Here is a 22,788-nt window from a genome sequence, read left to right on the forward strand (position 1 = left end):
TAAAGTGTAACTAATTAGCGTATGCAAAAACAACTGCGGTCCCCTCATACAGACTGCTCACCTATCTTGGTTCCATAACTGATTTTAGTAAAAGCCCTTTTAGGGTGCCGTTTGTGGTATGGTGCCGTTTAGGGTGCCGTTCTATGTCTACATCTTCCTACATGTCTCTCAACTGTCAACGGTTGAGCCCCTGTAACCTTATTAAATCCACCATTGACAGCAAACAAATCAATACACTTCGAATGTCCACATATTTGGCAAGCAATTATTTTTGGTAAACATACAGTACAGCAACATCGGTTGTAGAATGTTCTTCTCATCATACATCTGCTTCACTTGTCCAGCTAAGCCGTTTTTTATGCCACTCGTGTTTTTTCCTCCATCAACAGTCAAGCAACAGAAGTTAGTCTAGTCCAAGCTATGATCAGTAAATGTTGTTTTCAATTCGTTGAATATATCCTCTCCAGTAGCAGTGCCATATATGCTATGTGGGGAAGCCAACTATTCCATTAGATGGCACTATGTCAGTTCTTTGACTTTGAAAAGTCGATGAAATGATATAATGCCGTCTTTTTCTGGATGCTAAAAGTTCTCCAGGGATGAATGAGAGGGCCCCAGTGGCTGCTGCTTAGAGACCCCTACTATAGAAACACGTAGCTCCTCCCTAACTCTGGTCTATTTCTATGTCCAAAAGTCACAAATGAAATATACTGAAGTACAAACTGTCATTAATTGGTTAATGTAAATGTTCTTTTTTTGTCTTTTTCATTTATTACTCCGTCCTTTAAAGAATAGTAGTACTAATAATTGAGCTTCCGTCATTTATTAGATGAATTCGGCTTTTGATTTCCCTCACTCATGTGAAAAAAACTAAAGAAAAAGCACTAATAGATAGATAGATAATAGATAAGTCTTGGACAAGACTTAGATCCAAGCAAATAGACCAATATATTAAAGATACAGACAAAGAATAAGATAGTCAGTAAATAGGACGAGACTTATGTTTTGGTCTTTTTCAGGAATCATCTTCTCTGTCGTGTTATCAAATGCTCAAGAGGAAGAAGAGCTTGTACAAGAGCTTTTCGAAGAAGAAGGCGACGAATCAAAACCCAACATTACCTTAACCGGGATCCCGCAAATAGACTATATTCATGACCCAAATTTACCGAGGGAGCTAAATGGATATGATCTTTCTACTTATCCTTTTTTAAACAAAATGCCCAAAAATATTACGTTTAAATGTGATGGACGACATGACGGATTTTATGCAAATATAGAATGGAATTGTCAAGTAAGATGTTTTTCATCAAGTAGTGTTTTCTTCACTTGAGTTTTATTCAGATGGATAGCGCTTTTCACTGATTAAATAGAAAAAAGATTTCTCAAATGAACGTGAAGAGCGACATTAAAACTTAAAACAAACAGGTATCATTTCGTATATAAGTGGTTGTCCCCTTATTGCCCCCTACTCTTTAAACTAAGGTTTGACTCTGTGTTACAATCATTTAAGAGCGACTGCTCAAACACATGGGCCATTGAATTGGAATAAAAAGTGCTATAAAACTTTACGCAACGAGGGCAGGTTGTAGGAAGGTATAGCCCCCCCCCCCCTCATACACGGAATAATTTTGGTTTCTTTTAAATTTTAACATGGTTCTTTATTTTTATTTGAGAAAACTTGCTTTTTTATATCGCATTTCTGCTCGTTTTTCATAGTGTACCACTGTTACCCTAAATGCGAGGAGGGCTACCATCCGTAAAACCCGGCCTTATAAAACAAAATTCTAGTTTCGCACAACAATGTTTCAAAAGAAAGAAAACCATTTATATATATATTCAACAAAAAAAACAAGTTTTTTTAAATGAAAGTAAGGAGCGACATTAAAACTTAAAACGAACAGAAATTACTCCGTATATGAAAGGGGCTGTTCCTCCTCAACGCCCCGCTCTTTACGCTTAAGTTTGACTCTTTCTCTTAACTCTACTTTTTAAAACAGTAAAAAACTTTAGAGTAAAGAGTGGGGCGTTGAGGAGGAACAGCCCCTTTCATATACGGAGTAATTTCTGTTCGTTTTAAGTTTTAATGTCGCTCCTTACTTTCATTTAAAAAACTTGTTTTTTTGTTTAATTTCTGGACGTTTTTGAATTAATGCATGTTTTGATCTTGGCTCTCCGCACATAAATAATTAAAACGAAATTTGCATATTAATTTGTTTTGACTAAATGGCTTTTTCATAGTTTTAATCGGAAGATTTTGAGAAAAGAGGAGCGAGGGAGGAGGCCTAGTTGCCCTCCGATTTTCTTATTACTTAAAAAGGCATTAACTTTAAATTATTTACGAACGTTTTCATAAGTAAAAAATATACTTAACTTACCAATTAACTTACGTAGCGAACTTCTGTATTCTTATGTTTTTATTACGTATATGAGGGGGCTCGCCCTTCGTCGATACCTCGCTCTTTACACTAAAGCATAAATTTTGTCCCAATTCCTTAAGAATGACCACTGACTCACAAAGACCGTAGAAAAAGTAGTTGTAATTACTAAAAATACTTTAGCGTAAAGAGCAAGGTATTACGAGGAGGTAAACCCCTCATATGCGCTATAATGTCTGTTCGTTTTCAGTTTTAATGCTGCTCCTCACTTTCAGTAGAAAAAACTTTTCATATTTATTTTTTCATTGTTTTTTTAAAATAATGCTAGAAAATCCTGGGCCCCCTCCATTGAAAGTCTCTTCCCCCATGAGAAGTTCCTCCATAGAAAGATCCTCCCACGTAACCCCTCCCCTCAACTCCCCCCAACCAAAAATCCCCCTGAAAACGTATGTACACTTCCCAGTAACCATTACTATATGTAAATTAAATAAAAAAAAACAAGTTTTTTTAACTGAAAGTAAGGAGCGACATTAAAACTTAAAACGAACAGAAATTACTTTGTATAGGAAAGAGGCTGCTTCCTCATCAACGCCCCGCTCTTTACGCTAAAGTTTGACTCTTTCTCTCAATTCTTCTTTTTAAAACAGTAAAAAACTTTAGCGTAAATAGCGGGGCGTTGAAGAGGAAGCAGCATCTTTCATATACGAAATAGTTTCTGTTCGTCTTAAGTTTTAATGTCGCTCCTTACTTTCAGTTAAAAAAACTTGTTTTTTTTATTTAATTTCTGAACGTTTTTGAATCAATGCATGTTTTGATTTTGGCTCTCCGCAGAGGAATAATTAAAACGAAATTTGCATTTTTTTTTTTTTTTTTTTTTGGCTAAATGGCTTTCTCATAATTTTGATCGAATGATTTTGAGAAAAAAAGAGCAGGGGAGGAAGCCTAGTTGCCCTCCGATTTTTTGGTTAATTAAAAAGGCAAATAGAACTTTTAATTTTTGACGAATATTTTTATTAGTAAAAGATTTACGTAACTTATAAATTAGCTTGCGGAAAGAACTTTTGTATTCTCATATTTTTACTACATATATGAGGGGGTTCGCCCCCTTGTCAGATCCTCGCTCTTTACACTAAAGCTTAAATTTTGTCCCAATTCATTAAGAATGACCCCAGAATCACAAAAGCCGTAGAATAAATAATTGAAATTACTAAAATGCTTTAGCGTAAAGAGTGAGGTATTAGGAGGAGGTGAGCCCCTCATATGGGTAATAATTTCTGTTTGTTTTAAGTTTTAATGCTGTTCCTTACTTCCAGCTGAAAGAACTTTTTCATATTTATTTTTTCATTGTTTTTTTTAAATAATGCTAGTAAATCCTGCGCTCCCTTCATGGAGATTTTCTTCCCCCATGACAAATTATCGATGGAAAGTTCCCCCAGCATATCCCCCTCTTCTCAACCCCTCCCCCTAACCAAAAAATCCTCCTGAAAACACCTGTACACTTCCCAATAACCATTACTATATGTAAGCACGGGTCAAAGTTTGTAACTTGTTGCCCCTCCCACGGGGACTATGGGGGAGTAAGTCGTCCCCAAAGACATAGTTATAAGGTTTTTCGACTACGCTGAATAAAATGGCTATCTCAGAATTGTGATCCGTTGACTTTGGTAAAATAATTAGCGTGGAAGGGGGCCTAGGTGCCCTCCAATTTTTTTGGTCACTTAAAAAGGGCACTAGAACGTTTCATTTCCGTTAGAATAAGCCCTCTTGCAACATTCTAGGACAACTGGGTCGATACGATCACCCCTGGGAAAAAAAAACAAAAAAAATAAATAAATAAACACGCATCCGTGATCTGCCTTCTGTCAAAAAATACAAAATTCCACATTTTTGTAGATAGGAGCTTAAAACTTCTACAGTAGGGTTCTCTGATACGCTGAATCTGATGGTGTGATTTTCTGATGGTGTAATTTAAGATTCTATGACTTCTAGGGGGCGTTTCCCCCTATTTTCTAAAATAACGCAAATTTTCTCAGGCTCATAACTTTTGATGGGTAAGACTAAACTTGATGAAACTTATTTGTTTAAAATCAGTATTAAAATGCGATTCTTTTGATGTAGGTATTGGTATCAAAATTCCATTTTTTAGAGTTTTGGTTACTATTGAGCCGGGTCGCTCCTTACTACAGTTCGTTACCACGAACTGTTTGACACAGGTCAAAGTTTGTAACTTGCAGCCCCTCCCACGGGAACTGCAGGGGAGTAAGTCGTCCCCAAAGACATAGTTATTAGCTTTTTTGACTATGGTGAATAAAATGGCAATCTCAGAATTTTGATCCGGTGACTTTGGGGAAAAAATGAGCGTGGGAGGGGGTCTAGGTGCCCTCCAATTTTTTGGTCATTTAAAAAGGGCACTAGAACTTTTAATTTCCGTTAGAATGAGCCCTTTCGCGACATTCTAGGACCACTGAGTCGATACAATCACCCCTGGAAAAAAAACAAATAAACACGCATCCGTGATTTGTCGTCTGGCAAAAAATGCGAAATTCCACATTTTTGTAGATAGGGGCTTGAAACTTCTACAATAGGGTTATGATACGCAGAATCTGATGGTGTGATTTTCGTTAAGATCGTATGACTTTTAGGGGGTGTTTCCCCCTATTTTCTAAAATGAGGCAAATTTTCTCAGGCTCGTAACTTTTGATGGGTAAGACTAATCTTGATGAAACTTATATATTTAAAATCTGCATTAAAATGCAATTCTTTTGATGTAACTATTGGTATCAAAATTGTTTTTTGATTTTTTTTTTTTTGAAAGAAACAGAAGTGATATTAGAATTCAGAGCTTTGGTGATATCATCTTTATGTTGTTGTAGGCGTTTCTTCTGTTTCTTTTGATTCTGCTTTAAGCAGCTTCTGTTTTCTGTTTCTTTTGGTTCTGCTTTAAGCAGCCATGTTTTCGAAAATCCTAGCCACAAAATACTTTTTGAAGAATCCGCCATTATTAGCAATGATCTAGACATAAAGCAAGTAGTTCGAGAAGCAATTGAAATCAGACTTAAGATTAATAATAATATTTCCTTAAATAGGGATTTAGGAGAATATTCAATGAATGCTCTATGCACAAATTTAATTAGACATGACCTTATGAAATATTATAAAAAACCAATAGATATTAACACAGAACCTGTCACAAATAGACCTATGAGATCAGCAGCAAAAAAAAGCTAGGTTGGCATTAAAAACGTGTTTTTCAATCATTTTCTTTCATTTCAACGAATTGCCTCGTTTCATCACAGTATTTTTTTATCAGTCCTGGTTGAACTTCGCTGAGGTAAGGATGCTGGGACTATTTTGAAAAACTGTTCATTTTAGTTTTATTGATTTTATCTTCTTGTAAGTTGTTTTTTCTTATTTGTATTGCTGAGGAAGGCCCTTGGACATAGGGCCGAAATATTCATTCTAATTTGTTTCCCACTGTCTTGAGAAATTCCCTATTGTTCTTCTTGTTTTTGGTGTTTGTGATGGAAAGGCAGCGTGGTCTTCGTCGTTGGAAAGTAAAGAGCAACACTAAAACTTAAGACAAATTGGTATTATTATGTATATAAAGGAAACTGCCCCTTCCTCAACCCTCGCTCTTAACGCTAAAATAACACTACCGCTCTCACATTCTGCACAATTTATAACAAACTACACATTTACGCACCATAAAGCATGAATCGGTTTTATAATAGTACCTTTCAAAACTTCAGAATTATACAAAAAAGCTTGAAATTACATGCCAGTGACAGAGAAAGATTTTGTTTGGCTACAAGGTACTAAAAGTTACCATTAGTTGTTGATTCATGTGAACTTCTGATAGACTCCATCCCCCTCCCCTCGCAGCAAATTTTTCAAATTTACATTAAATGACAAGATTGAATCTTCACTGTCTATGTTTGCAAAGGAATTCCCTAGAAGTAAAGGTCAATATGCCAAAGCTTGAGCCAAGAAATGTGATAAATTTCTCTATTAGATGATTTGCCGAAGTTCATCTTTAAATTAACCTAAGCAAATTCTTCATAGTGAACCTAAAAAATTTAATCCTTCGATATCCTAAACTTTTTCTTGCGAAGTGACTATCACCAGCTGAGTATCGTCTTTATCACTATTTCAACTTGTTTTGTGAAGTTAAACTGTGGAATATAATAGCTGAGGCACAAATTTCTTTGATCAGAACCATAAAAGCATTCTTTGGGGGCTACCGGCAAAACATTTCTTATAGCATTTGTCCAGAACTTTCAAATTAGTTTCAATGCCTCCAATGGGTTTGCACAGCTGTAAAAGCTGTTTTTACGTTTCTGCTATCGGTTTTGCTACAATCCTGTATACCAAAAAGATTATTTCGCTAAGTCTAGATGTATATGTTAGAAAACACATCCGTAAAAAAAAAAAAAAAAAAAAAAAAAAAAAAAAAAAAAAAAAAAAAAGAAAGAAAGAAAAGAAAAGGTTTTCTGTCTAATCCTATAAGCGGATGAAAAATGGTCAATTTGATAAGGACAGTTGAATGTTTTCGTTGCTTCTATTGTGTGTGAGCTGTTTCATTTCAGAAGAAAACGCAGCTATATGAATCCAAGATTCAGTGATATGCTTAAATTTGTTAATAATACGTTAAATTTTCAGTCACCGATGTCAATCTTTGACAATAGCCGAAAGGTTAATTTTATTGTCCATCTAACTGAAATGTGTTTTGCGGTAATTTGACTGTGGTGTACCTTTTCTTGAATTCCTCTTTCAAGGTTTACCATCAATGCTTGTTTGGCATCCGATATGACTTCATGTGTGCCAATTTCACGTCATTTGACCAGAAGAATTTCAACTGCATATTCGCTAGCGATGTTGATTGCCCCAACTCGGAAAGATTCTTTGACAGGTAACCAGGAATACTACCCTAGTTAACGAAAAGTGTCTTTAATTCCAATTTTTCCTATCAAAAATCGATAGCTTATCAAGAAGTAAGAATTCAGTTGCTAAGATGCAACAAAGTCATATTTATTCAAAACAACTTTTGTTGACTTGTTAAAAGTATGTTTGCGCTTCGAATAAAAGTTTTAAAGCCGAAAACGCCAAGTGAAAATAAAGGTAATCAGAAAAAAGATAGAAAGTGACGATTTGTCAAAAAAACAGAACTCTGGTAGAGTTCTAGTTGAGGGGCTTTTCTTTATTTTCAAATTTCAAATCCCAGGATCTGACCTGAAACCCGAATCTGAATTTTTATGCTAAGTTAGAACCCATTTTCACAGAATCTTGTAAACTTTGCACCTGGCAAAGAGTAGAAAAACGAAAAGAAACCTATAGAGGTATAAAGAGGAAGCTAAACCTGTATTTGAGCTCTTTATTGCTTTGTCAGAGGTGTGTATTTGACCTATCAAAAATGAATGGAAGTTCGTAAATAGTTAGTGCCTTGGAGGAGAATACAGAATGGAGTTAAACTTTGAAGAAGCTTCTTTTAGTTCTAATTTGGACAGTAAATCAATTTTTGAAAGTTGTGTTCTCCTAACTAGACTGCTTTCTAAGACAGCAAAAAGCCCCTGTTCTAAATTTTTTTGATTTTTAGCAATTTGTAACTAATGGATTTTGTTCCACGTTCTTATATAACGAAACCTTTAATCGTACTTTTTGGATTCTAGTGTTCCATGAAGTTGAACCAATCAGTTATTACTTATTGAAACTTGAACGTGAGAAATTGACAATAACCTGCATCGATATAAAATTTCTTTTTTTATCGTTGAACAAATAATAAATTTATTGTAATGCAGCGACGCAACAGAATTGATCTCTGCTTGGTAATTAAATAAAAAAAGAAGTTTTTTCAACAGAAAGTAGGGAGCAACATTAAAACTAAAAAGAACAGAAATTATTACTTATATGAGGGGGTTCTCCCCTTCGTCAATCCTCCACTCTTTACGCTAAAGTTCGAATTTTGTTCTAAATCTTTAAAAATGACCCCTGAAGCACAATTGGTTTATTTGGAATTTAATTGAAAAAAAATTTTGACTGAAAGCAAGGAGCGACATTAAAACTTAAAACGAACAGAAATTATTCCGTATATAAAAGGGGCTGTCCCCTTCTCAACTCCTCGCTCTTTTCGCTAAAGTTTGATTCTTTGTCACAACTCTACTTTTTAAAACAGTAAAAACTTTAGCAGAAGGAGCGAAGTGTCGAGGAGAGGATAGCCCCTTTCATATATTGCAAATTTCTATTCGTTTTTCAAATAATGGTGGTAAATATAGCTCGCCCTTTATGAAATATACCCTTCACCCTCATGGAGAAATTTCTCAATGGAATTTTCATCCAACGTATAGTGCATCCCCCTCAAATTCCCTCCAGACAGTTCCATCCTTGCTTAGAATCCCCTCTCCCTGCAAAAATTGCTTGTGGACGATTCATCCCTAAAAATTCTTGTTAGTATTATTTCGTTTTAATAAGACTTTAATATCTAATCGGTTTCTTGATCACTCCGAAAATATCCCTTTCCTTGCAGCATTTTTCTTGGGGACTTTGGAGGGTAATTTACACCTAAAGACATAGCTATTAATTAGATTTGTCGACTATGCTGAACAAAATGGCTAGCTGAAAATTTTGATCGGGTGACTTTGGGAAAAAAGGAGCGTGGGATGGGGCCTAGTTGCCCTCCAATTTTTTGGTCACTTAAAAAGGGCATTAGAACTTTTAGTTTCCATTTGAATGAGCCCTTTCAGGACATTCTAGGACAACTGAGTCGATGTCGATACTATCACCCCTGGGTAGGAAAAAACAAACAAACACGCATCCGTGGTCTTTCTTCTGGTAAAAAATACAAAATTCCACACTTTCGCAGATAGGAGCCTGAAACCTCTACAGCGGGGATCTCTGATTCTTTAATTCTGTGAATTTTAGAGGCTATTTTCCCTTTTTTCACAAATAAGGCCAATATTCTCAGCCTCGTAACATTTGATGGATAAAACTGAACTTGATGAAACTTATATATTTGAAATCAGCATTAAAATCCAATTCTTTTGCTTTATCTCTTGATATCAAAATTCAGTTTTTTAGAGTTTCGGTTACTATTGAGCTGAGCCACTTCTTACTTATAGTTCGTTACCACGAACTGTTTGATAAATTTCATTTCAATAACAAATGATACGGTAAAAAAAGGTTGGGCAAATTCTACAACGTATAACCCTTTCTGGTATATGAAGAGTTGTCCCCCTCCTAAACACATAGTTCTTTACGTTAAATTGTTGTTTATTACTAAAAAGATCCTTTTGATGGTCTAATTAAGTGACCCTTGTGTTTTATAATTCCCAAACATTACCGTAAAGAACTTGATTGTGAAGGAGGACATTACTATATTCTACTATATTGTTATATTCCATTATATTACTATATTCCGTACATGAAAGGTTGTCTTATCTTCAATACCTTGCTCTTAACGCTATAGATGTTACAACATTTAAAAAAGCTTCCTATTCTAATTAAACCACCCTTGTCTTTCAGTAGCTGTTCTTAAGAAATGGGACAAATCAGTCAAACTTTAGCGTAAAGAGCAAGGTATTGAAGTAAATAATGACGAAAACCACACTGCCTTTCGATAATACAACCACAAAAGAGAGAAAATAATGAGGACTTTTTTCCCAAGACAGTGAACCAACGAAACCGATTTGAATATTTCGACCCTATATCTAAGGGCAGTCTTCAGCAATGAAAAAATACAAAACAATAAAACACTTACAATAAAAGTTCTCAGTTAAAAATCCATTTGTTTTTATTTTAAAATAGCCTTGGCATCATTACTTCTTAACGAAAAGTTCAGCCAAGACTGTCTGATAAAAGCTAACATTTTGCAAGATAAAAAGGTTCATTCATTTCACTAACTGTATTTATTAAAAATTGGAATGATTTCTTATTGCGATATTTGCCTTCTCTGCAAAATCACCTGCCTCAAACATTGGAAAATGGTGATGCACTGCATTTAAACCATTACTTCACTCCCAAAAATCTTATATAAAAAATTCAGTTGATCTTGTAGAAAAATTGAAACAAATAGACATTTCTGAAAATTCCATATTAAGCAGCTTTGACATAGTTTCTATGTATACTAGTATTGATGTTTCAAAATCTGAACAATTATTACAAAATAAACTGGAAAACAATTACCATCTAATTGAAGAGTCAGCAATAGGTCTAGACATTGATGTTCTCATGAATTTGGTTAAATTATGTAACAAATATTCCATGCACTTCCAGTTTCGAGATTCATATTACAAACAGGTAAGGGGCCTTCCTATGGGAGCACCTCTATCAGGCCTACTCGGAAATATTTTCGTCGAGAATCTTGAAAATTGGGCCCTAGATTCGTATTTTCTTAATCATGTGTTTTGGGGACGTTTCATGGGCGACGTAATTTCAGTTTGGAATTATGGCGAAAGTGAACTTTCTTTTCTAGAACATTTAAATACTTACGATAGAAACCTGCAATTCACTCTAGAGACCGAAAGAGATGGAAAAATACCTTTTTTAGATGTATTGATAATACGTAGTGTGAATAAACTTGAATTTACGGTTTACAGAAAACCTACGCATAATAATAGATACCTTCACTTCAAATCTAACCATCCTCCACAGGTTAAAAGAGGTGTGGTAATATCTCTTGTGGATAGAGTACTTAATATCTGTTCAGAGCCGTATGTTAAAAAAGAATTAAATTTTATTACAGACATACTTTTTGGCAACGGATACCCAATTTCTCTCATAAATACTGTTATTGCTCAAAGATTAAAGATACATTCTTCTGAAGCCTTAAATCCCACACCAGTAAATGATTCAAATAAACCCACAAACACGATTTACCTACCTTATATTCCGAAAATTACTTCAAAACTGAAAAAAGTTTGTTTAAGAACAATTTACGTGTTGTATTCACAAGCAATTTAAGTATAATGAATCTTGTCAATTCTGGTAAGGATAAAACCCCAATTACTCGTCTACGAGGGGTGTATCAAATACCATGTAGTTGTGGAAATTATTACATTGGTCGAACCCACCAAAATTTAGGAACAAGATTGCAGCAACACAAAGAAAGTATTGAAAAAGCATTAAAATCTAAAAACAACTCCATATCTTTCGATTCAGCTTTAAGTAATCATATTTTTGAAAATCCAGACCATTATGTTCTATTTGACGAAACAATTCTAATTAGCAATGACCTAGGAATCAAACAAACTGTCCGTGAGGCAATCGAAATCAAACGAAACTTAAATAATAACACATCCCTAAATAGAGACTTGGGTGAATACACACTCAACCCTATGTACACAAAATTAATCATAAAAAATAATCTAATTCAAAATAAAACAAAAATAGGAACGAACAAAAACAAGCCCAATATCAAAAGAACTATCAGATTAGCTGCAGAGAAGGCAAATATCGCAATAAGAAATCATTCCAATTTTTAATAAATACAAATAGTAAAATGAATGAACCTTTTTATCTTGCAAAATGTTAGCTTTTATCAGACAGTCTTGGCTGAACTTTTCGTTAAGAAGTAATGATGCTAAGGCTATTTTAAAATAAAAACAAATGGATTTTTAACTGAGAACTTTTATTGTAAGTGTTTTATTGTTTTTATATTTTTTCTTTGCTGAAGACGGCCCTTAGATATAGGGCCGAAATATTCAAATAGGTTTTGTTGGTTCACTGTCTTGGGAAAAAAGTCCTCATTAGTCTCTCTTTTGTTAAGGTATTAAAGATTGGGCAACCCTTAACATACAGAATAATTTATATTCAGCTTGATTTTTAATATTACTCCTTACTTTCAGTTTTAAAAAATCTTGTTTTATTTATTTAATTTCTAATCGTTTTTCAAATAATACCAGTAAATCTCCCTCATCATCCATGAAATATACCTCCCCTCCCCCCCCCCCCAAGGAGAACTCCCCCTTGGAAATTTCATAAAACTTATAGCACATCCCCTTCAAATTCTCTCGGGACAGTTCCATCCTTGCTAAAATTATCCCCCCCGTAAAACGTCTTGCAGACGATTCAGTATAAAAAATTCTTCTTAGCATACGTTCATTTGAAAAAGGCTTTAATCTCTAATCGGTTTATTGATCACGCCGGAAATGTCCCCTTCCGTAGGATTTTTTTCCGGAAATCATAACACTCGGAAAATATCTCCTGGACAATTCCCCCGGAACATATCCACATGCGAAATTGAGTTGGCAAACATAATGTAAGACAACTAGCAAGAATTTCATATAGGAATCCTGTCAAATCCCCTCAGTATAAAACTTTCCTGGAATTTTCACCCTCACCCCTGAAATTTCCCTCCCTAAGGAAGATTATCCCTATAGAATTCCACTTCAAGCACGAAATCGACCCCCGAAAAATGCCAGTACATTTCCAAGTAATCAATACTACACATAAACAATGGGCAAATTTCATAGCTTTAAGGCCTTTCCCCACGGACTGTGTGTGTGGGGGGGGGGCAATTTTACACCTAAAGAAACATTTATTTAATATTTCAAATATACTGAGACAAACGACTATATCAAAATTGTCATTAGATTACTTTAGGAAATAAATAACGTGGGAGGGGATCCAGTTGCCCCCAATTCTTTTTGCCACTTAAAAAGGACATTGGAACTCTTAATTTCCGTTCTAATGTGCCCTCTCCCGATCTTCTAGGACTGCTTTTTCAATACATGTGCCGTATGACAACAAAAAACAAGAGCTAAGAGCTCATATGGCACTTTTGACGAGAAATTGGATCCTGTCCGGTTATGTCAATCACGCATCTAGAACTTGTGCCTAGTCTCGAACTCACCAAAGCACTAGGAATCCACCCATCTCCTCCAAAAAGATCGGATCTGGTCCGGTTATGTCAATAACGTATCTAGAACTTGTGCTTATTCTTCCCATCAAGTTTCATTCCGATCTCTCTTCTCTAAGCGTTTTCCAAGATATCTTGTTTCCAAGATTTCCAGCTTTCAAGATTTCCATTTCCCTCCTCCACCCCCAATGTTCCCGGAAACCCAATGTCCATGAACTGTTTGATTGATAAATAGCCTTCCGCCAGAAAATATCCCCCCTGAATGCCTCTGTATACTTTCCAATATCCAATAGTACATGTAAACAATGGGCAAAGTTCACAACTTGCAGCCCTTCCCCCGGGACTGTAGGGGATAAAGTCATATTCAAAGCCATAGCTATTAGATTTGTTGACTATGCTGAACAAAATGGATCTCTCAAAATTTTGATCGGGTGACTTTGGGAAAAAATGAGCGTGAGAGGTGGCCTAGTGGCCCTCCATTTTGTTGAGTCGGTTAAAAAGGGAACTAGAACTTTTAATGTTCGTTCAAATAAGCTCTCTTGCTACGACCACTGGGTCGATACGATCACCCCTGGGAAGAAAAAAATTCAAATAAACACGCATCCGTGGTTTTTCTTCTTGCAAAAAATACAAAACTCCACATTCTTGCAGATAGGAGCTTGAAACTTCTACAGTAGAGTTCTCTGATATACTGAATCTGATGATGTGATTTTCATTAAAATTCTATGACTTTCAGGGATAGTTTCCCTCTTTTACGAAAATGAGGCGAATTTTCGCAGGCTCGTAAATTTTGGTGGGTTGCATTCAACTTGATGAAATTAAACATGATTAAATTTATTTATTTGAAATTAGTATGAAAATCTGATTCTTATTATTTATCCATTAGCATCAAAATTCCGTTTTTTAGAGTTTCAGTTACTATTGAGCCGGGTCGCTCCTTATATTACAGTTTGAACTTTATAGAGGTCTTCTTCTTCATATAAAGCTAATCCAACTTTTCAAATTAAATATGTACAAGTTATTTATGCCCGTGAAAGGACATGTTTTTTCCCGCCTGTTTTACCTAATAGAGGCTAAGAGCTAACTAAAAGTAGGTTATTGGAAATAGATTTTAGCAAACTTTAAATTGGAATATGCAACAAATAGAATAATCTCAGCGAGTGATTCATGCCAAAACTAATACTTATGTAGGCGCCAAGTAACCTCAGATTTTTTCGCGTTCTGAAAGCTCATGCTAGACATGAATAAATTTTAAGTTTAAACATACCACTGAGCCCCCCCCCCCCCGCCTGTTAGCATTATGCATACTTATGAAAGATTCGAAGAATGCTCTGTCTCTTGCTTAAAAGTGGTATAAAATAACTAACTATATAAGACACCTATAAAAAAGAGAAAGGATTGTTCAAATTGGCTGTAATTGGAAATTACGAAAAGTGCTTAACACAAAATATAATTTTTTATAGGAGAGCAAAAGCCCAAAACGTAACTTTGGAATATTTTGCTTTGATTGGCTGAAAATTTTCAAACTAAGCCTTTGGCCTCTGCTGACTCCTGAGACACAACCCTTCAACAAGGGCGATTGTCCTTAGAGAAGGGAAAATTTTAGGTTATAGCTTCTCTCTCAAATTTGAGCAAAAAAGCATCAGGCAAATCCTGCTACATAATCGTTTTAAGATAAATTAAATAAAAAAAAACAAATGTTTTTAGCTGAAAGTAAGGAGCGACATTAAAACTTAAGACGAACAGAAATTACTCCGTATATGAAATGGGTTGTCCCCTCCGCAATCCCTCGCTCTTTACGTTAAAGTTTTTAATTGTTTCAAAAAGTACAATTGTGGCAAAGAGTCAAACTTTAGCGTAAAGTGCGATGGATTGCGGAGGGGACAACCCATTTCATATACGGAGTAATTTCTGTTCGTTTTAAGTTTTAATGTCGCTCCTTACTTTCAGCTAAAAACATTTGTTTTAAAAAAATTTAATTTCTGAACGTTTTTGAATTAATGCATGTTTGGTTTTGGCTCTCCGCACATAAATTATTAAAATGAAATTTGTATATTAATTCTTTTTTTGGCTAAATTGCTTTCTCCTAGTTTTGATCAGACGATTTTGAGAAATAAAGGGTGGAGAAGGAGGCCTAGTTGCCCTCCAATTTTTTGGTTACTTAAAAAGGCAACTACAACTTTTAATTTTTAACGAACGTTTTTATTAGTAAAAAATATACGTAACTTAAGAATTAACTTACGTAACAAACTTTCATAAACTTATATTTTTGTTATGTATACGAGGGGGTTTGTACCCTCGTTAATACCTCGCTCTTTACATTAAATCGTAAGTTTTGTCCCAATTCTTTAAGAATGACCCCTAAATCAGAAAGGCCGTAGAATAAATAGTTGAAATTACTGAAAATACTTTAGTATTAAGAGCGAGGTATATATCTCCTCCTAAATACCTCGCTCTTTATGCTAAAGTATTTTTAGAACTCCTCATATGCGTAATAATCTCTGTTCGTTTTAAGTTTAAATGCTACTCCTTCCTTTCATTTGAAAAAACGTTTTCATGTTTATTTTTCATTGTTTTCTTATTGTAATGCTAAAATATCCTGCGCCCTTTTCGTTGAATTTTTCTTCCCCCATGAAAGATTCCTCCAAGGAAAGATCCTCCAACATAGCCCCCTCCCCTCAGCCCCACCCCCAAACAAAATAAAATCCCCATGAAAACGTCTGTACGCTTCCCAATAACCATTACTATATGTAAACACTGGTCAAAGTTTGTAACTTGCAGCCCCTCCCCCAGGGATTGTAGTGGAGTAAGCCATCCCCAAAGACATAGTTATTATGATTTTCGACTATGTTGAACAAAATGGCCATCTCAAAATTTTGATCCGTTGACTTTGGGAAAAAAATTAGCGTGGGAGGGGGTCTAGATGCCCTCCAATTTTTTTGGTCACTTAAAAAGGGCACTAGAACTTTTCATTTCCGTTAGAATGAGCCCTCTTGCGGCATTCTAGGACCACTTGGTCGATATGATGACCCCTGGGAAAAAGAAAAAAGAAAAAAAAATAAATAAATAAACACGCACCCGTGATTTGTCTTCTGGCAAAAAATACAAAATTCCACATTTTTGTAGATAAGAGCTTGAAACTTCTACAGTAGGGTTCTCTGATACTCTGAATCTGATGGTGTCATTTTCGTTAAGATTCTACGACTTTTATGGGATGTTTCCCCCTATTTTCTTAAATAAGGCAAATTTTCTCAGGCTCGTAACTTTTGATAGGTAAGACTAAACTTGATGAAACTTATATATTTAAAATCAGCATTAAAATTCGATTCTTTTGATGTAGCTATTGATATCAAATTGTTTTTTGTTTTTGCCTTTGTTTTTGCCTTTTGTTTTTGTTTTTACTCATGAAGTGTAAAATTTCATTTTCACCTAGATCAAAACACACCTGCCACCTGGGTTGTAACATTAAATCCCTTCAGAGAGCTACTTATGATTCTAAACCAGAAATGAATCGAAAATTCTTTTATCATCAATACTTAAAGAAAATAGAGATTGAAAGGGAAATAACCTAGATTGTGTATTCATTAAAAGGACCAGAAGTTTTGTGCAAAGGAGTAAAGTCTCCGGCAAAGTGTAGTGGAAGAACAGGTTATAATGCTGTGTTGGTGTCTGGTAGCTTGGTGCTACGTTAGGAGCACTAACAGCAGCAGTTGTAGATAGCCAAATATTTAAATAAAAGTTAACATCGTTGTTTTGTTTTTGTTTTTTTTTAATATTTTGGCAACTGTCTCTACTATGCTTAAAAGGGCAATTTGCTTAAAATGTGTTTAAAATATAAAGTAGCTAAAAACCAATTTCTTGAGTTCCTAGCCTCGGAAGCAATGAGTTTCCAGCCAACGCACAATAGTGCTGCTTAAGTAAAGACCAAAATTGGAGGACATTGGACGAACGAACATTGAAGGGGGCTTGTTCTATGGGAAATTAATATGGTTTTATCTTGTTTTCTAGGGCAATCAGAAAAAGGTTGAGATGGCTAGGACATAATCTATAGGTGAAAAATCAGAGATTCCCATAAGCCGTCCTTTTTGGTCAACCATCTTGGTTGAAACGTAAAGCAGTTTGACTCAGAATTGACTGGGAGAAGGTCGAAAGGAAGGATGTAAGGGGAATTGGGACTTTTTGGAGGGGTCTAAATAGCGATACTTTGAATAGATTCGGATGGGAGCAGCGTGCGTAGCTGTGTTGGCCTCAGGTGCCTTGGTGATGCAGCGAGTTGCTAACAGTAGTAGTTCGTTCTAAATTGTAAGGAAATATTATGCTTCCTCTTGGTTTAGTTTACTGAGTGCTTTGCCTGACATGCTTTGACAGGGATGATATTCTACTTGGCAGGGATTTTCGTGTCAAAAACAGTGTTTAGTGTCCCGGCCTGAAAAATTCCCTTTAAAGATAAAACAAATAAATGAGAATCTTTGCTACTGAAAACCTTTTTTTTGGAATAGTTATGACAAGAATTAATCAAAATGCTTCGATCAAATGGACTTAAATTTTAGAATACTAAAATTACCACAATGCCAAACTATCACTAGAGCACCTAGATTGACTAAGCTTGTTAAAAGGAAGAAACTTCATTTTTGATATGTGGGTATTTCCTAGGCTTGCTGTATTCATTTCAAGATGCAGAAAACATTTAAATAGGATAACAGAAAATTGTATTAAAATATTTTCAGAGTGATTTAAGGTGAATTGTCATCCAAATTCAATTTGGTTATATTCAGAATAAGACTTTCAAGACATACACTATACTTTAGACTCTTGGAATATACCTAAGATCCAGTAATGCGGTTCTTTTTATGTTATCTGCTATAATAGGGTTTGTTTAAAACAACTAAGGAGAACCGTGTATGAAAAAATGCTAAATATTTATAAAATCTTGTTCTTCCAGGAATGACGCACTCTACAAGACAACTACCACTACAACAGAGACACCTCCATTTCTTGGAATACTGAGGAGTCAGAGACCAAGACGTCCTCATCCACAGTTAGCACGCTTAAGAAACTCAGAAGGCCCGCGATTTGAAGAATATGAAGATTATGATTTACCCGCAATACCTAAGCAGAGAGCTGAAGAGTCGAAGTTTCAGAACGCTGTAAATTCAGGTCTGCACTTAGGGCCACTCAAACACCTTACAATTAAAAGGTCTTGAGAATAAATAATCATTTCAAGAATTAGTTGCTATGTAAATACTTCATTTGTTTATAAAAGATTAAGTCTCGTCAACTCTTCAGTTGCTCAAAGCAACTGAATACAGAATAGAACTTTTAATTTTTATTTTTCATACTACATTTATCCTAGCGTTGAAGCTGAATCACAAGTAGACAAGTTAAATTTTATACAATGTAGTTTCTTTATAATTTTTGAAGCTTCGCCTCTAATGAATTTAGGTCTTAGGATCCTTAAACTGGGAAAAATGAAAAACTACAAGGTAATAACAGATGTAGGTATGTCTTGTTAGGAATGCAATTGTATTCTTCACCTTCGACTACTTATTACAATATTTTAGATTGAATTGCTAAAAATAATGGCCACATTCTCAATCTACGCCCAGAGTCTATAAATGTCAGAACAGAATTAATGTAATGAAAAAAAATACAAAGCCAAATCAATAAAAAAGGATTGACAAATAAGCAAATAGGTTTTGATAAGAGATAGAAAAAAAAATACTTCTCTGACATCTCAGTTCAACTGCAGTGATTCAAAAGGGACATTATTTATGTAAAACGTATGTTTATAGTCCATCCCCTGAACTAAGCAAAATCTATCAATGAGCCAATTCATTGTTTCTCAAGATATTTTGCAATTGATACTTGATTCCAAAGATGCGTTATATCCCATTTTCACACAAAAGATGGCACAAAAAAGACACACGCCATGTATTTTCCCGAAAGGCATCTGACAGAATTTTGAGATGGCCATTAGATACTCTCGAGCTCATTTGATTGAAAATTGAAAGGGCTACTGCCCTTTTTAATAGTCAAAAGTGATCGGAGAACAGCAAACCCCCTCTCACGCCCACAGCCCCAGAATATTCAATCAAAATTTTGAGATAGCCATTTTGTTCAGCGTAATTGAAAAGTCCGGAAATTATGTCTTTAAGGATTCCTCCCCCCCCCCCAGAGCCCTGATATATACAGAAAGGATGATTGTATAACCTTTGGAGGGGGCAGGTTGGATCGGTAATCAGAGGTTTTTAAAACTCAGAGTGATCTGGGAGTGGGTAACCCCCCCCTCCACATATCCTATTTTCCCGAATAGCATATGATTTTAATTTTGAGATGACCATTTGTTGTCATAGAAACTTCAAAAATGGCTCATTCAATTGAAGATTGAAAGGGGCAGTGTCCTTCTTAATATTCAAAAGTGATTGGAGGTCAACAAACCCCCCTCCGATGCCCACCACTTCACCAAACACATCCAATAAAAATTTTGAGGTAGTGATTTTGTTCAACGTAATTGAAAGGTCTGGAGATTATGTCTTTGAGGATGGCACCCCCTCCCACAGTCCTCAGGGCAAGAGTTGTAAGTTATGCCCTGGGGCGTATAAGGTATATATAGATAGGGCCCTTATTAAGATTCAGAGTAACTGGATGTTGGATAACCCACACCCCTCCAAACCTCAAATTTTCCCGAAATGCACCTGTTAAAAATTTTGAGATGGTCATTTGTTGGCGTAGAAATTTCGAAAAGAACTCATTTGACTGGGACTGGGAATTGAAAAGGCTAGTGCTCTTTTCAATAGTCAAAAGTGATTTGAGGGCAACTAACCCCCCTCCTGAGCTAAAATTTCCTCAAACACCTCCAATAAAAATTTTGAGATAGTAATTTTGTTCAGCATAGTTGAAAGGTCCAGAAATTATGACTTTAAGGATGACAACCGCCTTACAACCCTCAGGGCAAGGGCTGTAAGCTATGCCCTGGGGGCAGGTAAGGTATTCATGGAAAGGGCGATTGTATAAACTTCAAAGGGGATCATTGAATTGGTAATCAAAAGTTCTAGTGTCCTTTCGAAGATTTAGAGTTATCAAAGGGAGGATACCCCCCCCCCCCAAAAAAAAAAAACCTCAAAATGCATCTGATAGACATTTTGAGATGGCCCTTTGTTGTCTTAGAAACTTTGAATAGAGCTCATTTGATTGGATATTGAAAGGACTAGTGCCCTTTTTAATAGTCGCAAGTGATTGGAGGGCAACTAACCCCTCCCACGCCCACCATTTCACCTAACCCATCCAATCCAAATTTTTAGATAGCCATTCTGTTCAACATAAATGAAAGGTCTGAAAATCATGTTTTTGAGGATGGTAGCCCCCCCCCCCCCCCTAGAGTCCTCAGGGCAAGGCTTGCAAGTTTTGCCCTGGGGGCATATAAGGTATATATAGAAAGGGTGATCGTATAAACTTTGGAGGGGGCTCATTGGATTGGTAATCAGAAGTTCTAATGCCCTTTTCAAGATTCGAAGGGATCAGAGGGTGGGTATCCGCCCAAACCTCGTATTTTCCAAAATGTATCTGATATAAATTTTGAGATGTCCACTTGCTGTCAAAGAAATTTCGAAAACATCTCATTTAATTGCGAATTGAAAGAGCCAATGCCCTTTCTAACAGGTGAAAGTGATTGGAAGGCAACTAACCCCCTTCTTATGCTCAACCTGTCCCCAAATACATTAAAAAAAATTCTGAGATAACCATTTTGTTAAACGTAATTGAAAGGCCAGGAAGGAAATTATGTCCCTGAAGATGACAACCCCACAGCCCTCAGGGCAAGGCTTGTAAGTTATGCCCTGGAGGCATATAAGGTGTATATAGAAAGGATGATCGTATAAGCTTTGAAGGGGGTTCATTGGATTAGTAATCAGAAGTTCTAGTGTTCTTTTTAAGATTCAGATTGGTTGGAGGATGGATACACCCCCCACACATCATATATTCCTGAAATGCATCCGATTTTAATTTTGAGATGATCATTTGTTGTCGTAGAAACTTCGAACAGGGCTCATTTGAATGAAAATTGAAAGAGCCGGTGCCATTTTTAGTAGGTGAAAGTGATTAGAGGGCAACTAATCCCCCTTCCACGCCCACCATTTCGTAATTTACGAAATGTGAAAACCTCGTGTTTTCCTGTAATATATCTGATTAAAGTTTTGAGATGACCATTTGTTCTCGTAGAAACTTTGAAAAAGGCTCATTCGATTTGAAATTGAAAGGGCTAGTTCCCTTTTTATTAGTCAAAAGCCATTGTAGGGCAACACGCCCCCCCCCCTATGCCCATCAATTCCCGAAAAATACATGTTTAATTTTCCCAATAATCAACAAGAGTAGGGCTGATAACCCCTATGCCTCTCGAGATCAGAACACAATTTGCGCTATACTGAAAACAAAATATGTTTGAAATGTTTTCGTCTTTTTTACTTTCATAAATAAAAATGATCGAAACCTTAATGAATAAATGTCAGTATATGCCAATTTAACTGAGAACCCACGGTCATTTGTTATTTTGTTTGTTTGTTTTTTCAGTAAAGTGCAAATTGTGTTCTGGTCTAGAGAAGGCTTAGGAGTTATCAGCCCTACTCATTTTAATTTTGGCTCGTTTTGAGTTTTCGGCTATTTATTGTAATTCCTGTTCGTTTTGAGTTTCATTTATTTATTGATAGTGATTTGTGGTAGTTTTACGCTTGGGAGACTATTTCGCTTTATTTTTTCCCATTTCGACTTAATGGAGCTCTTTACTTTTCTTTGAAAAACTTGTCTTGTGGAAAAAGTTTTCTAAATTAATTATGAAAAAAGGTGAAACTTAATTCCAGAGTCTGATAATTGGCTCTCATTATATATATATTCGTACTATGGTCGAAGCAAACAGACTCAATAAAATTATTTGTGTTTTACCTGTATAATTGGATGCATAATTTGAAAAATATATTGTGACCAAAATTCGCCCAGGATTGCACAAAACCCCTTTTTATATAAGAGGCCACTGGGACGTCTTGTTGTCTAGTTCTAAGCCGACTTACTCACTTTGTGTTGCTTTGAAAAGATGTATTAGTCCCTTCCCACTACTAACTTGGGATCCTTTGCTTTTCCCGAGACCATAATAAGTTCAATGATGTAAATAATATGAAAATTGCAACTTGGAATGTTACAGCTTTAGAAAGCAACTTTCGCATTAAAATTTTGACTGACAAACTCAGATCTTTTGAAATGGACTGATTAGAAATTTCAGAATCTCATATCCCAGAGGTGGAGGAAATATGAAATTTGGTGATTTAGAATGTATTTTCTCAGGCAGGAAGGATGATATGCACAGGTAGGGATTAGGGTTCATGATGAATAAGGAAGCTTTTGAGTCTTGCTTAGACTGGGAAGGCATTAATAATAGAATGTTTGTTGATCATTTTACTGCTAGAAAATGCAAGACATCCGGTATAGTAGTATGTTCTTCAGAAAAACCGACTGATGGAGATTCTAGTGACTCAGATGAATTTTACTTAAGGCTACTGAAACAAATATACAGAATCT

General features: G+C 35.6%; 1 protein-coding gene across 2 annotated transcripts in view; it reads left to right on the forward strand.

Annotated features, from left to right (window-relative positions):
- LOC136031893 (uncharacterized) overlaps positions 1-22,788 on the forward strand; it is an 85,334-nt gene that overhangs the window by 28,680 nt on the left and 33,866 nt on the right. For both annotated transcript variants that reach the window (XM_065711869.1, XM_065711870.1), the window contains exons 3-5: positions 1,020-1,291; positions 7,151-7,284; positions 18,167-18,381. In XM_065711869.1, coding sequence (XP_065567941.1) covers positions 1,020-1,291; positions 7,151-7,284; positions 18,167-18,381 — 621 coding nt within the window. The remainder of the gene's footprint in view (positions 1-1,019; positions 1,292-7,150; positions 7,285-18,166; positions 18,382-22,788) is intronic.

This window comes from Artemia franciscana, chromosome 10 (assembly GCF_032884065.1).
Source record: "Artemia franciscana chromosome 10, ASM3288406v1, whole genome shotgun sequence".
In the NCBI taxonomy this organism is placed as follows: Eukaryota; Metazoa; Arthropoda; class Branchiopoda; order Anostraca; family Artemiidae; genus Artemia; species Artemia franciscana.